This window comes from Scylla paramamosain, chromosome 3, assembly GCF_035594125.1.
Source record: "Scylla paramamosain isolate STU-SP2022 chromosome 3, ASM3559412v1, whole genome shotgun sequence".
Classification (NCBI taxonomy): Eukaryota; Metazoa; Arthropoda; class Malacostraca; order Decapoda; family Portunidae; genus Scylla; species Scylla paramamosain.
The window spans coordinates 6,452,501-6,467,500 of NC_087153.1; the positions used below are offsets into that span (position 1 = coordinate 6,452,501).

General features: G+C 35.4%; 1 protein-coding gene across 5 annotated transcripts in view; it reads left to right on the forward strand.

The window, feature by feature from the left end:
- The window catches only part of LOC135089636 (late secretory pathway protein AVL9 homolog), a 54,837-nt gene extending 41,194 nt beyond the window's left edge, over positions 1-13,643 (forward strand). For 3 of the 5 annotated variants that reach the window (XM_063985485.1, XM_063985504.1, XM_063985495.1), the window contains 5 exons: positions 6,319-6,493; positions 7,115-7,289; positions 7,640-7,728; positions 8,202-8,372; positions 10,845-13,643. In XM_063985485.1, the coding sequence (XP_063841555.1) occupies positions 6,319-6,493; positions 7,115-7,289; positions 7,640-7,728; positions 8,202-8,372; positions 10,845-10,945 (711 nt within the window). In that variant the 3' untranslated portion in view covers positions 10,946-13,643. The remainder of the gene's footprint in view (positions 1-6,318; positions 6,494-7,114; positions 7,290-7,639; positions 7,729-8,201; positions 8,373-10,844) is intronic. The other 2 variants (XM_063985515.1, XM_063985524.1) reach the window with 2 other exon arrangements.
- The last annotated feature ends 1,357 nt before the right edge of the window (positions 13,644-15,000 follow it).

Below are 15,000 nucleotides of genomic sequence, written 5' to 3' on the forward strand. Positions count from 1 at the left end.
TTATACTTCTGTGTGGGAAGCTGTGTTTCTTGATGTTTCTTCTGCAAACACTCCTTTTCAATCTCCTTCCATGTCCTGTTGTGTCTCTCGTATCTGGTATCAAGAGGTCTTCTCTGTCCAACTTTTCCATTCCTTCCAATATTCTATATATTGCTATCAAATCACCTCTTTCCCTCCTTTTTTCTAGTGTAGTCAGGCCCAATCTCTTCAACCTTTCCTCATAACTATAATCTCATAAGCTTGCATGGATTTTAGTTGCAGCTCTCTGGATTCCTTCTAACTTTCTTGTATCCTTTTTCAAACTTGGCGACCACACTAATGCTGCATACTCCAATCACGGACATATAATCGTTGTTTTCAGTTTTTTTTATCATATCTTCATCAATATAGGAGAATGCTATCTTGATGTTTCTCAGCAGATTACATGTTTCTCCTATAATTTTGTTTATGTGCTTCCCAAATGATAAATTATCAGTAATAATTACTCCTAGGTCTTTTTCTTCAGATCTTATAGAGATTTCCTCATTCCCTAAGTAATAGTTGCCAACTGGTCTTTTCACACTTTTTCCAAACCTCATCACACTACATTTTTTAGCATTAAACTCCATGTTCCACCTCAATGACCATTCATTAATCTTAATTAAGTCTTGATTTAAAGCATTGCAATCCTCTTCATTTGTTACTTTCCTCATAATCTTAGCGTCATCAGTGAAAAGATTCATGTAACTTTCTACACCTTCTGTCATATCATTTACATAAACTGTGAGCATAATATGTGCAAGTACCGAACCTTGTAGGACTCCACTTATTACTGTTCTCCAGTTCGACCTGCTGCCTTTAATTACTATCCTTATTTCTCTTTTTGTCAAAAAGTCAGTCATCCACTTTAACAGTGATCCACCAAGTCCTCCAATTTTTTCCAATTTCCATATTAGTCTTCTGTGTAGAACTTTATCGAATGCTTTTCTCAGATCTAAGTATATGCAGTCGGCCCATTCATCTCTCTCTTGCACTATATCTATTACTCTTGAATAGAAACTTATCAAATTCATAACACAAGATCTTCCTTTTCTGAAACCAAACTGTTTCTCTGTTATCACGTTGTTGTCTTCTAGGTATTTCACCCATCTATTCTTGATAATCTTTTCACAAATCTTCGCCACCACACTTGTGAGCGATACAGGTCTATAATTTAATGGATCTTCTTTACTTCCGGTCTTGTGGATTGGGTTAATATCTGCCTGTTTCCAGTCTATGGGTACTCTACCTTTTACCAGGGTAGTGCTAAATACATTGTGCAACACTGAGACTAATTGTGAGCTACACTCTTTTAAAATCCAACTCGAGACAACATCAGGACCTATTGCTTTCCTTACATCCAGGTCTTCCAACATATTCTTTACTTCATCTACTGATGTTTTAATCTCATTTAGGTTGGTCCCTTTTTTCTAACACTGTCTCACCTCTGAAATCATTTTCCTTAGTAAACACAGAGTGGAAGTATCTGTTAAACACTTCAGCTACCTCTTCTGGGTCATCCACTGTCTCTTCTCCAGCTTTTACCGTACTTATTTCATCTTCACTCTTTATTTTTCCATTAATGAATTTATAAAAATAATTTTGGTTGGTCTTTACATTTCTACACAACATTCCTTTCAAAATTTTTCTGCTCATCTCTGCAAGTTTTGACATATTCGTTCCTCTTCCTTATATAATTATTCCACAGGTCCAGTCTCTTGTTTTTCTTCCACTTCTTCCACGCTTTTTCTCTCTCCAGTCTAGCTGTTGCACATCTGTTGTACCAATCCTTTTTGAAAAGGTTTTCTGTTGATATTTTGGGTACTCATTTCTCTACTCCCTTATTATAAATGTCCAGGAAAGCTGTCCACTTTTCCTCTATGTCTTCCTTTGGAATAACTGTTCCAATTCACTTCACTGAAATACTTCCTAAGTTGTCCAAAGTTAGTCTTGCTGTAGTTTAGCCATTCTCTTCTGTGGTCCTCTTTCCTTATACTGAGGTTATTATCCATAACTGTGAACTGAATCAGCACATGATCACTTTTTCCTATTGGGTTTATGTATTTAAGGTCTTACTACTATTTTTTGTTCTTTGGTGAAAATTAGATCGAGCCTTGAAGGTGCTTCATTTCCCCTAAATCTTATGTCATCTGTAACTCATTGTGTCAGGAAATTTTCAATAGCCAGGTCTAGTAGCTTGTTCCCCCACGATGACTCACTGCCTTCTGTGGTCCAATTCTCCCAAGATATCTCTTTGCAGTTAAAGTCCCCCATCAGGAGTATATCATGATTTTCCTCAAGCAGCTCTGCCAAACATGTCCTTGTGTCCTCAAGCATTTTCTTATATTCATCCTCTCTCCAAGAGTTGGAATAGGGGGAAACATAAGTCACCACAACGTTACAGTATCTTTCCATATTCTGTCTTAAGCTTACAGTAAAATCCCTCTTATCCAGCATCAACGGGACCGCCGACATGCCGGATACTTGAAGTTGCCGGATACTTGAATAGAAGTGAAATTATGTCCACAATCACCACCCTACACTCACGCATCTTACCATAAAAAAGATCAGCTGATCGCCGTGCCGCGTGTCGCCACCCGCGCTGCCACCTCACACTCACCAACACACATTGTGATTGTAATTGTGACTCCTTCTGATCTTTTCAAGCTGAACCACTCATATAACACTTTGTCCATCATTTCACCACGATGATACTGCAGTGCGTGACGATTTTCCGCTGCCTTTGGGGTGTTGGTGGCTTTCATGTAATCCTGCAACTTTTTCGTTTGGGATTTAATGTCATAGATAGTTGATGAGCCCACACCATATTCCGCCATTAGTTGCTGTCTGCTTTCACCTCTCTCTAATCGTCGACAAATGTCTACCTTCTGCTTAAGTGTAAGCACAACACGCTTCCTCTTTTCTACAACTTTAGGCATGATGAAGGAGTCAGGCGATAAACAGTGCACACGCGGGACTGAGTCACTGAGTAAACACAGTGCAGTGGGCCGCGGGTGGCGCGAAGCAGTGCGCTCTGGTGGCGAGGGGACAAAGTATGCCTTGCACGGGAATTTTAATCGATTTTATGAGTACACATTGATTTTTTATTGATTTTAAGGCTCGGGGAAAAATGTGCCGGATACTTGAAGCTGCCGGATACTCGAATGCCGGATGAGAGGGATTTTACTGTATTTTCAATACTTCTGCCTCCTCCACCCCATATGTGACAGATTCCACTAATAAATCCTTCCTAACTAGAAGCATCACACCTCCCCATTTATTCTTTCTATTTCTCATCCAGAGGTTGTATTTTCCTTCACCAATATTTAATATAACCCCTTCACTTGCCAATTTAGTTTCAACAATTCCCATGATGTCTGGTTTCTCCTCTTTTAAATAGTCTTCTAGTTCCAACACTGCCAACATTAGTCCATTTATGTTCGTGTATGCTACTTTTAGTTTTCCCCTTCCACATTTACTTCCCTCCTGTACCACTTTCTCAACCTCATGTCCATAATCCTCCAAAAGAACTGTTTTTTCTCCACCTCTGATAGTTTTCCTTTTTTTTCATTTGCTTCTTTTCTTAGTTCATTTATAGTACCTCTCTCTTCTCTGGTTCTATCTTTTTTTTTATCCACACTTGTTTGTATTCTTCCACCTTGGCCAGTTTCCAGCATTTACTCAGTGTTTCTTCAGCTGCCACTTGTGACCTAAACCTTGTTTTCATAGGACGCAGTCCACCCTCAACATATCTACTCAATCTTTTAATTTCTTTGATCTCTCCAGTTAGCTCTTTTTCTTGTAATGTCCCCACTAATTTTTCCACACATATCTTTTCCTTCTTTTCTCTTTCAGTCCACTGAGGTGTACACTCTTCCTTCAGGCCAAATACCACAACAGTTTTTTTCTTATCCACAGTGTCTCTCATCAACTTTTCTTTGTTTTATAACTTGAACAACTTTTTCTGTTAGCTTTGTGTCATTTGCCTTTGTTCCTCCACAATTTTCCTAAAATCGATCTTTTCCTCCTCTTGTTCTTCCAATTTTCCTGTTTTATGTTTAACTCTTCCACTTTGCCTTCATATTCCATTGCTTTCTTTTCATATAATGTTAGTTTTTTATGTAGATCATCATATGCACCTTTCCACACCCCCTTCTCGGTGATCAAAGTTTCAACCATCTTCTCCATCTTGTCAAATCTATCCTTCATTTCCTTCATTTCGGTTTCCAGTGTGATAACTCTCCTTCTCATCATTGCCTCCCTGACCCTTCAGTCCTCTTCCCCAAATCCTGAGAAGTTTCTCTATCTTGCCTTCGGGACAGTCCCCATTGGTGTAAACAACATAGTGGGGACCGAAGTAGCCCCCTCTTCACCGCTCATTATAACAATTTAACTGCTTTCTACAAAACACTTTTGGAGATAGGACAGCAACAAGTAGAACCAGCGTGAATTCTCACATCTGTATTTCCACTAGGGCAGCTCTCAGCGATGTAGATGGCTGGATATTTAGGAGCGCCTGTTTGCGTTGACTTCTCTGTCCGCCATGATGTGTGTGTGTGTGTGTGTGTGTGTGTGTGTAGGTGTGTGTGTGTAGGTGGGTAGATGTAGGGTGTGTTGTGATACATACACACTTTGGGTTTCACAGTCGCTTGGTAATGTTCCCAACCAAAAGTCTTACTAACTTCATAACAGGCATTACCAGCACCTCAATCCAATTTCACAGTCATCATCTTCATGATTTTGGTCATTCCCAACCTGGTAACAATCTTAACAAAACACAGACTGCTGATTTGATAATGCTATTATGCTGAAGAGGCCTCTTTAGACAAAATTGAGTTCATTCTTGACAAAAGAACTAACCATGCAAGCACTAAAAAAAGAAGAAAGACATGAAAATGATGATGCCTTCAACATGCCATATCCATTACTATTATTATTATCATGGTTATATTTTGTGATTTAAATTCTTCTCTTTGAATATCTAGATGTCTGATATTCACCAAACTCTGCTTCTGCCAACCAGGCACATAATAAAATTTATTATGAGGGAGAGAGAAATAGATTATTTAATAATCTATTTCTCTCTCCCTCATTGCTGTACATCTACATTGTTATGTTGAAGTATTTTGGGTTTTATGGAAATAATTCTAGCCTACTAATTTTGAGATTGACTATATACATCTATTTCTGGGCAAAATTATGATTTTTTAAAAATCACTATCTACACAATAAAAGGATTAGCAATGAAATTAATTAACTGAATCAACCTAAACCTAACCCTCTGATGGAAACCATAATGTTATTTCAATAGTATCCAATATTTGTCTTAGGTGACAGATTTCATATACTTTATGTGTATGTCAGGATTATTACAGGAGTTTAATCAAGGTGGGGTAGCAAATGAAATAAGGGTGACAAGTAGTAAAGTTTTCATCAGCTGGTGAAGTGAGTTCATGCTGCCATCCAGATTCTTCATAAATGCTATCACATTACTATTATAGCCTACAAAGTGATGCTGTAGTGTTAAATAATTTCAGTATATAATTTAGAAAATAATACAAGTACAAGAGGATAAGAACTTGTGCTATTTTCAAAAAATTAATGTATTGGTAAGCTTAATTGGGGAGGCCCAGCAGCTCTCAAGTCAGCATTGCCAAATGTTCCAATTACTGGTAAGGATCAAAACAAATGATGCCGTGAAAAGTGACTGTGAAATTATATTTGTTGTTGGTGGTGTAGATCACCATGCATTGGTAACAATCACAACAAAAGGAAATGACTGAAATTGGCCCTTAGTTCCATGATTACTTAATGCTAAATGAAGACAGATGAACTTTTTCTGTCTGTCTGGTTGAGTATTCAGTCTCAGGATCTCTCAATTATGAGTAGAGAGCAATAATCACTGTATTAACAGAGTACAATATCTCTCTCTCTCTCTCTCTCTCTCTCTCTCTCTCTCTCTCTCTCTCTCTCTCTCTCTCTCTCTCTCTCTCTCTCTCTCTCTCTCTCTCTAATGTATTTTCAGTATTTTTAAGTTAAGTTTTGTGATATTTTCTAGTAAGACTGGACAAATGGCAAATTTATTTAGTTTGTAATTTTGAAAATTTGTAAATCAGATGTTAAAAAAATATACTTGTACTTGTAAGATCTTAGTCTTTATTCAGGAAAGCTTTGCTTTCTAATTTTGAAAATTTGTAAATCAAATGATAAAGAATTTTAGTTGGTCTGTACTTGTAAGATCTTAGTCTTTATTCAGGAAAGCTTTGCTTTTTTTTATTAACTTTCATATTTATTCTCCAGGTTGAGGCTGTCAGTGCAACTTTGAATACAAACAAAGCCCCAAATGGTACACATCCTGCCATCAACCATCCTGATGTGTTCCTTGAGGGAGTTGGTTGGGTAGGTGGGGAGGAATGGCTCCGCTACCAGTTTAAAGTTTATCTACTATCTCTTCTGCGATCATCTGTCTGTCCAGGTAATAATTGAAAGAGAAAAGTTAACTGCTTAATCCAGAAGCTTATTGGGTGTCTCTCTAATTTATCCTTATCCATTTTTCTTTTTAGATCCTTGTTTTTGGATGAGTCTTGATGTAATGGATTTTAGATTACAAAATGAAATTGAAACAATATTATTATTGAATGTTGCTGTTGGTTGTGGGATCAGAAAAAAATGGAAACCACAACAAAACAAAAATATTGACATGATAGTCATGTAGTTATGAGTTTTTAGTATGAATTGTGGAATTCTAAAATGGATAAAAAGTACACTAAGATACCAAGAGAACATATAAGAAAGACTGCTCAAGAACATATTTAGATATTAAGTATAAAGGAGAGAGGGAGGATTCCTGATCTCGTACTGCAAAAAAGTGGGACCACAAGCAAAGAGAAGAGTAACATGGTGCAAATGAAAGTTTTTTGTGGACAGGATATCCCACAGGCATTTTCTTGTTTTTTGTTACCCTTGATTTGTGCCAGGTGTCAGAGATGATGATAGTAAATATGATTTGTGCAAGTTCTTGGTGAGAGCTGTTTAAATGAAAAATTTTGCTCATGATTATTTACTTTCTGAGAGTACATTAATTGATTGTTTGCAGAGGGAAGTAGGGAGTATGAAGTTTTCAATGGAAACTTCATGACAGCATGGAAAGGCACACATAATTTCCGTGTTTGGGTCGCATCTGGTCCCTATACCTCATTGATGGAGCTAACACCAGGCCACCCACATGCTGGTCATCTCTCCATGACAGACATGAGGATAAGGCTTTCACAGTAAGTAGTGTATTTTCTTGTCATTGTATTAATTTGATATATTATAGTAGTTGACAATGCATACATTAGAAGGACTTGAAAAGGTCATTACACCAAGCTACTAAATGTAAAGTTCCTATGGATCAGGGAGGACATAAAAGTGAGTTTTTTTTTTTTTTTTTTTTTTTTTTTTTTTTTTTTTTTTTTTTTTTTTTTTTAGATGGTCAGTCTCTGTCCTTGGTATGACAGACAGGGTTTTTAACAATAATTTTAAACCTGTATCTTTCACTCTTCTTGGTATTAAAAAGAAATTGAAGATCCCCTTGAGGAAAGAGATATTCAAAATGACTCAGCAATATATAATTTTCCAGCACTATTCAGGGCCTTGACAAAAGCCGACGGATAAATCAAACACTTGCCACAACTGGTACAGCTGTGGTTAAGACAAAGGAAGCTGTTGGTAAGTCATGTTGTAATTGTATCCTGTAAACTTGTTTCAAAACATTAAATACAATTATCACCTTCAAAGTCATGCATGCCAGGAAGAAATAGAGCACTTGAGTGTAGCATAAAACTGAAAATTTATATAGCATAAAACTAAATAGTTGAAATTTAAGTATCTTATTGCACCTCCCAGCAAATATGAGATGGAAAGAAGTATAAAGAATGTGTACCACTCACTTCCATGATGAGATTTCATTAATGTTGCTAATGAGACTGAAGATTGATTAAATATTAATATTAATAGTTATATATTATTATTTTAGGAAACAAGTGTATCATTTGAATCTAATTTGTAGTCATTGGTATTAAGGTCATCATAATGTCTGGGACTGATGGATTAGTGTATTGGTAAAGAGTACATCATAATTTAGGAATATGTACAGTATCAATTTTAATTATAAGTGTACTCATTTTACATAATTTTATTAGGCGGTGCCCTCACTTCCGCACGAGGTGCCATCAGTCATTTGTGGTCATCATTCACCACCACAAACAACAGCACAACTACTGCTGATTCTCCTTTGGCTGAGTCAGCCATAGAAGTCATTGAAACACAATATATTGATGCACAAGAGCATTCCAATGCCATGCCAGCAGCAGGTATGAATCAAGTTTTAATCTTCTATTTTATTCTTGGTTAAATGGTAGTTTTGGAGATTGTGAATTCTGCAACACACGCATTCAAATGGTAGATCTGTGTCACCCATTGAGAACCACTGAACAAAGTTGTTGAATATAAGAAAACCATATTTCCATGGTCTTTTCAAGACGCTAGCAGAGCACTTGTCACAATGTTATTCAATTTGTTCAACTTAAATATCACCTCATGGATCATTAGTGTTTTTTTAACATAAGTCAGGGAGAAAATAAATCAGAGATATCAGAGGCTCTAAGTAGTTCCAAGGGAGAGAGGATATGATGTAATAGATTGAAACTAGTAGAATTAAGCATAGATTTAATTAAATCATTATTACTCATTTGAAGACTTTATTGCCAGATAGTTAGAAGCACCAAAAATTAAAAGCCAACTTTCAAAATGCAATATCTCAGCAATAAATTGAGCTAGGAAGTTGGTTTTGATTTTAAATTGAAGCTGAAGGTGTGCACAGTCATAGTTACTTTATAAAGCACCAGAATATGACATTATAAAATGCAAAATGATAACAGATTTGACCTCCATTTCAATCGCACTTTTCAATTATGGCTTATTTTGAATACCTACAACCCTCTCTTGACACATTTACTACTCCTTCCAGAGTTCTCATGTTAGTAGTTTATAGTTTACATGCCATCATGAAGCTATGGCAAGTGCACCTGGAGCTGGTGGTGCACCACTTACTCAGCTGTTCATCCTTCCTTTGGTTTGGTCAATAAATTGGTACCTGGAAAAATCTGGGGAAGGTAAACTGTGGAAACCTGGGTGTCTCAGTGGTCTGTGTTCCTTGGTAAAGAATATCATCCATCACAGGCTCAAGGACCAATAAGACAGAGATGAGCATCATGGCCACATACAACCATAGTATATGGCCACAACTTTAACTACTTTTATTGTCATATTCATCAGTTTCAAGAAATCACCAGTGCATGCTATGGATACTAATCATTGATGTAAATTTACAAAAGGAGGTCCTGGTGAGTCACCTATGTGATAATTATGTCCAAATTGCTTGAAACAGTAATAATTATCAGATCAGTAAAAAAAATAAGACACATTAGCAAAAGAGATCCATAGTGATAAAGATAATAACAGGAAGGACCGCACAGGTATTTTCTAAGCTGCAAAGCAAGGATGTGAAGAAATAGGCAAGTTATAAAAAAAATTTATCCATTTGTGTTTTGCACTTGGGTCTGGAAAGAAGACTGGCGTGGACTATGCCAGAGTCATTTAATGTGCTCCTTGATTGACCCTCTGCCAGTACCTACTGCTAAGCTGGCAGACTGGTATTAGGTACATCATGCAGGTATCCTTGAATAATAGGATTTTTTACTACCTTGCATGTTTGATTCAGGATGCCTCGGTGTTCCCCTAAAATTTTGGATGGTTGAGGAAGATGCTGATGTACATTAACTCATATGTCCATGAAATTCCAAACAGAAATCAGAATATAATGTTTTATTTCAGTAATTTTAATTTTTTGTGTATATTTTACAATAAGGCAGTTGCATGTAAAGGTTTTTGGGAAAAAGGGAAGAAAATCCTTTTGGTACTCATAGACTTTGAGAAAGCATATGACAGGATTCACAGGAAAGGACTATGGGATGTTTGAGGAGTATGTGTGGAGTAACATGGAGGGATAGAATAAGAAATGAGGATGTAAGAAGAACTGATGTTTTGAGAGAGTTGGCTGGATGGGCAGATCATTGTGTGTTGAGATGGTTTGGGCATATGGAAAGAATGGAATGCAGGAAACCAGTAAAAAGAATAATGGTGTCAGATGTGCATGGTTGAAGGTTAAGAGAAAGGCCACATCTAGAGTGGATGAACTTTGTGAAGAGAGCAATGAAAGAAAGAAAAATTACTACACAGCAAGCAAGAACAGCTGTGCATGATACAGGTTAATGGAGAGTGACAGTGTTGAGTGCATAAAATTGATGCAGTCTCTTTGACCCCTGGGAGGGGGTGTGGGCATACATGATAGGATCCATCGGCATATGGACCTGATTAGGGTTCAAGGCACTCCATAGGAAGCTCCCTGTATCTGCTGTGGTCTCAGGATTGGATTAGATGTGGGGTAGGGAACATTATCATTACAAAGGGTCAGGGTTAAACCAGTGTATGCTGTCAGGCCTTCCTATGGGTGTATATGGCTAGCTGTGCTACACCTAAGCTTCTGATGTAATATAGTGATCCACAAGACTGTCCCTTTCCATCAGACACCAATGGAGCTAAGAGTGTGAATGATGTGTGTATGTGTGAGTGTATATTGCTTTATCTGGGCCACCCAGCATACAATTTCCAGCCTGGCATATAGATAGATAGGTTTAAATTTATTTATTTGTTTTATTTATTTATTTATTTATTTATTTTATTTATTTATTTATTTATTTATTTATTTATTTATTTATTTGCAGAGGAGGCAGCCAAATCAATAAATGAGGACAAGCTTGAGGAAGGCACAAACATCACTTTGGCAGAATCTGCTCTATCATCAGACATGACAGCAACACAGTAGCCAAATGTAATTTTGTATGTGCACAATTCTCATAGTCTTAATTTGTTCTAAATATATTTTAAGGTAAGTATAATCTCACATCCAAGAAATATTGATCATGCCATTATTTATTATTTTCCAGAGTAATATTGTATATATTTCAGGATTATGAATACTACAGCATATAAATATTATTTGTACACATAAGCAAATAGTTTTTATTTATTTTTATTTTATTTTACTTTTTAAGGGGATCCTGGACTTACTAATGTAGCTATTTTGTATATCATGAGTTAGAGTAAAGAAAAAATATAGGATGAAAAGTCATCTGCCTTGAATTTTGTTAAGAATATTTTCAGGTTCTCAGGCAATTCATCATATGTAATTAATTGGTGACTGCACTAGACTGATAAACTGAATAACATTGCCCTTTGTTTCTCTGTTTCTAATATTTTTCAAGCAGTTCCTTATGTTGGGGGATGACAGTTGCTAATATCATTTATTTATTTTTTTATTTTTTTTTTTATGAATTATGTATGATCATGTCATGACATTCAGAAGGAAGAGATTTTCCATTTGATAGGAAATTTAAGGGAGATTATTATATATAATAATACTTTGGTGCTTTATCATTGTCAAAATGTGTCAGAACCTTTTCCTGATTATTTATAATTTAATGTTTTGAAGCAAAGATCATGAGGCATTTGTTGCTTCTTCAACTCATGTAGGGAAAGATTCATCATTCTGTTAATTACCATGTACTGTACCCATGGTATGCTACTCTAGAATCCCATTTAACCAAACCCAAATACTTCACTGATCCAAATTTATCCTTTTTTTTTTTTTTTTTTTTTTTTTTTCAATAAAACTAATCAATGTACTAAAAATGGGAAAAAAATTCCAGTTAAATCACTCACATATCACTTGATAGATGTTTCATCATTGTGCTTGCAGGGTTGGTTAACCATGCACACTTATCATACCTACACAACTATCCTGTTCATTTACTTAGTTTCACCTGTTTTATGCTGTGCCATAAATAGTCATACTAAAAGTGATCCAGAAAACTTAAAAGGATAGAAAGAGGCAATAATTAAATGATAGAAGCAAAGAGTGTACATTAACTAACTTACACATATAGGTCTGTATAGGTATGGAGATGCAACTACAAATGTATAACTCAGGCCTTGTATACTGTGGGTACAACTAGTTAAACACACACACACACACACACTTGTAATGTTATCACAGGGTTAGCCTTTATGGAGAGGAGCATCTAACAAGGCCAGACCATTATTTAGTGATCATTGGTATGTATGGAAAATTTATTCTTTATTTATTAAAAGTAGATTCTAGTCATACAAATTTTAGATTTTTTTCCCAGCAGACTTTTCCATCCTATTGAGTTAAATGGGATTCTCATGTATCTTGAAAGGTGTATGTTATATATAAAAAAAATCAAAGGTTGTGTGGGCATCAGGACAGCTAGTAACTTTTGCCATAGAGATATGTTGTGCAGTCCTTTTTCTCATTAATGTCTTGACATCCATATCAACTTGGGAGAGTGCTGTCATCCCTCATATGAATTCTGTTTCAGAACTTTTTTTTTTTATAAACAATATCAAAGTTTAATGATGTATTTTATTTAAGGTATTTGAAGTAACATGTGTACATTTCAGTAAACAAGCTTCTTTCTCAAAAAATATCATATAGGATCTGTAATTTTACTAGCATTTCAATGGAAGAACCCTTGAAATGTTCAGAATTACTAACAGATAATCAGAAAAATTGAAAATGTCTTCTCTGAGCTTGAATTTTTTTTAATACCTAAGCTGACAATACTGCATCAATCACATCACTTTAGTATAGTCATCCATTAATGTCAATTGCTTGTATTATTGATGTATAAGTAAATGATAATAGTCATTAGCTCTACTTAATTGTTACATTTTTTTGATAAAGAAAATTCACTGCCCATACGATGACGAAGATATTCATGTACATTAACGAATGTTGCACTTTTTAGTGGATATGTACTTGTGTATAAGCTTCACTAGTCATTCCAGCATTAGAGCTAAATAAGTAACCATTGCATTCCTTTTATTAAGTCTAGTCAGGTATAAATAATTGGTGTAAGAAATATATAGGGAGTATTGTTAAGATATTTGATCATGCAGTACTAGACCAAGACTGCTTGATAAATTTTATTTCATCAAACAATGCAATGACAAAGAGTTACATAACAAACTGTTGTGGTCCATACATATCCTGAGCAAAAATTTGTACTTAGTATGCAGATTTATTATTTAATCATTGTACATTTTTTATAATAAGATACATAAAACATTATATATATATATATATATATATATATATATATATATATATATATATATATATATATATATATATATATATATATATATATATATATTGCTGACTGAAGAATATATATAAAGACACATGTATTTGTACAAAAACTCAGATTTTTGCTTCAGTGGTACTTCTTTCATCTAATTATATTATTACATTCAAGGGGAAAATTCTATATATTTCATTACAGAAAAGCAATTAAAAGTATTTATAAACTATCATGAAAACAGTATAGAAATGTCTGTAAGTAGATCATTAATTTGACTATTTTTACGATTACATCCTGCTGTTTTCAGTGTTTCCGTTGTGCTTCCAGATGTGTTAATATATGAGTCATATTCCTGAATGTGTGTTTCCGCTTTTAAGAAATAAGTCCTGTTCTTTATGCTCTTCAGAAATGTGATTGATGACTAGCTAAAAGCCATCTCTTTATACAGCTAATGCCAGCTAGTCTCACAGTGGTTTTACACAAGCCACTTTACAGTCTCCAAAGTTTCTCATACTATATTAGCAACATATCACTCTTTTTATCACATTGCTCCAGTTCACTCTCTCTTGGAGTTTAAGGCCGTGTTGACTTTATGCTTCCTTATTTTTAGAAGTTCCCTGGTCTTCCCTCTTAAGCATGTTCCAGTTTCATTCATTGTTCACTACAGTTATTTAAGTTTTATTATTTTTTGCATTTAGTGTCAACTTTCATTGAACATGATTTCATTGTGCATGAAATACATAACTGCATGAATGAGTAAAATATCCAAAGATTTATGTAGCACAACACAGATTCACAATTGCACATATTACTCACAGAATAATTTGAAATATCTTTGAAATGTTATGCATGCTCTTATATGCATATGATATGGTCACGAGTAAATTAGCAGAAGAGCTCCAGACTTTATTAGGTGTTGTAGGTGGATATGGAGGAGACTTTGGAGTAAGGTTCATCAGTGAATAAAGCAAAGCAGTGATGGTAAACAGATCAGAAGATGAGAAGAATTCAGTATGGAGAATTGGAGGGAAAAAGTTACAGCAAGAGCATCAATCCAAGTACTTAAGAATATGCTGTAGGTAAGTTCAAATTGATGTGGAATGACTAGGAAGGAAGAGATCATCATGGTGAATCAGTGGGGGTGGGACAACTAAGAAATGCACCAAGTATGAGTGAGCAGATATGATACAAGAAGTCTGAGAGAGTGTGGCTGTACCAAGATGTGATTGCATGCAATGAGAATGAATCAGATGAACTGAAAATAGGACAGAACAGAGTAGCAAGAACACAGGTTGGCCATCACTAATCTAGTTCCATCACCATTTTCAACTACTGTAGCATAATTTCAAATTTCACAGGTTGCCACACCAAGCTGCTGCCACTGCTGTTTTTTGGAAAGATGATAAGATATATTTAATTTTTTTAAACGGAGTTGGGAAAAAAGGAATGAAAAAGCAGTGTAATAGTGAAACAGAAACAATACAAGAATAACAGAAGCAAGGAATCAATGACCAAAGAAGCATGATAAGGTGAAATAGGTCACAAGAAGAAGCCACTTGCTGCATAGTCAGCTGGCATAACTTCCCAACACGGGAAGCCATTCTAATTTTATTTGTTTTCTCCATCTGTTATTAAACCAGCTCAGTTTTAGCTATATTCATGGCTCCAGTGAATAAGGGAAATGCTTCTCATTGTGTAGAGCACAAACACTGTA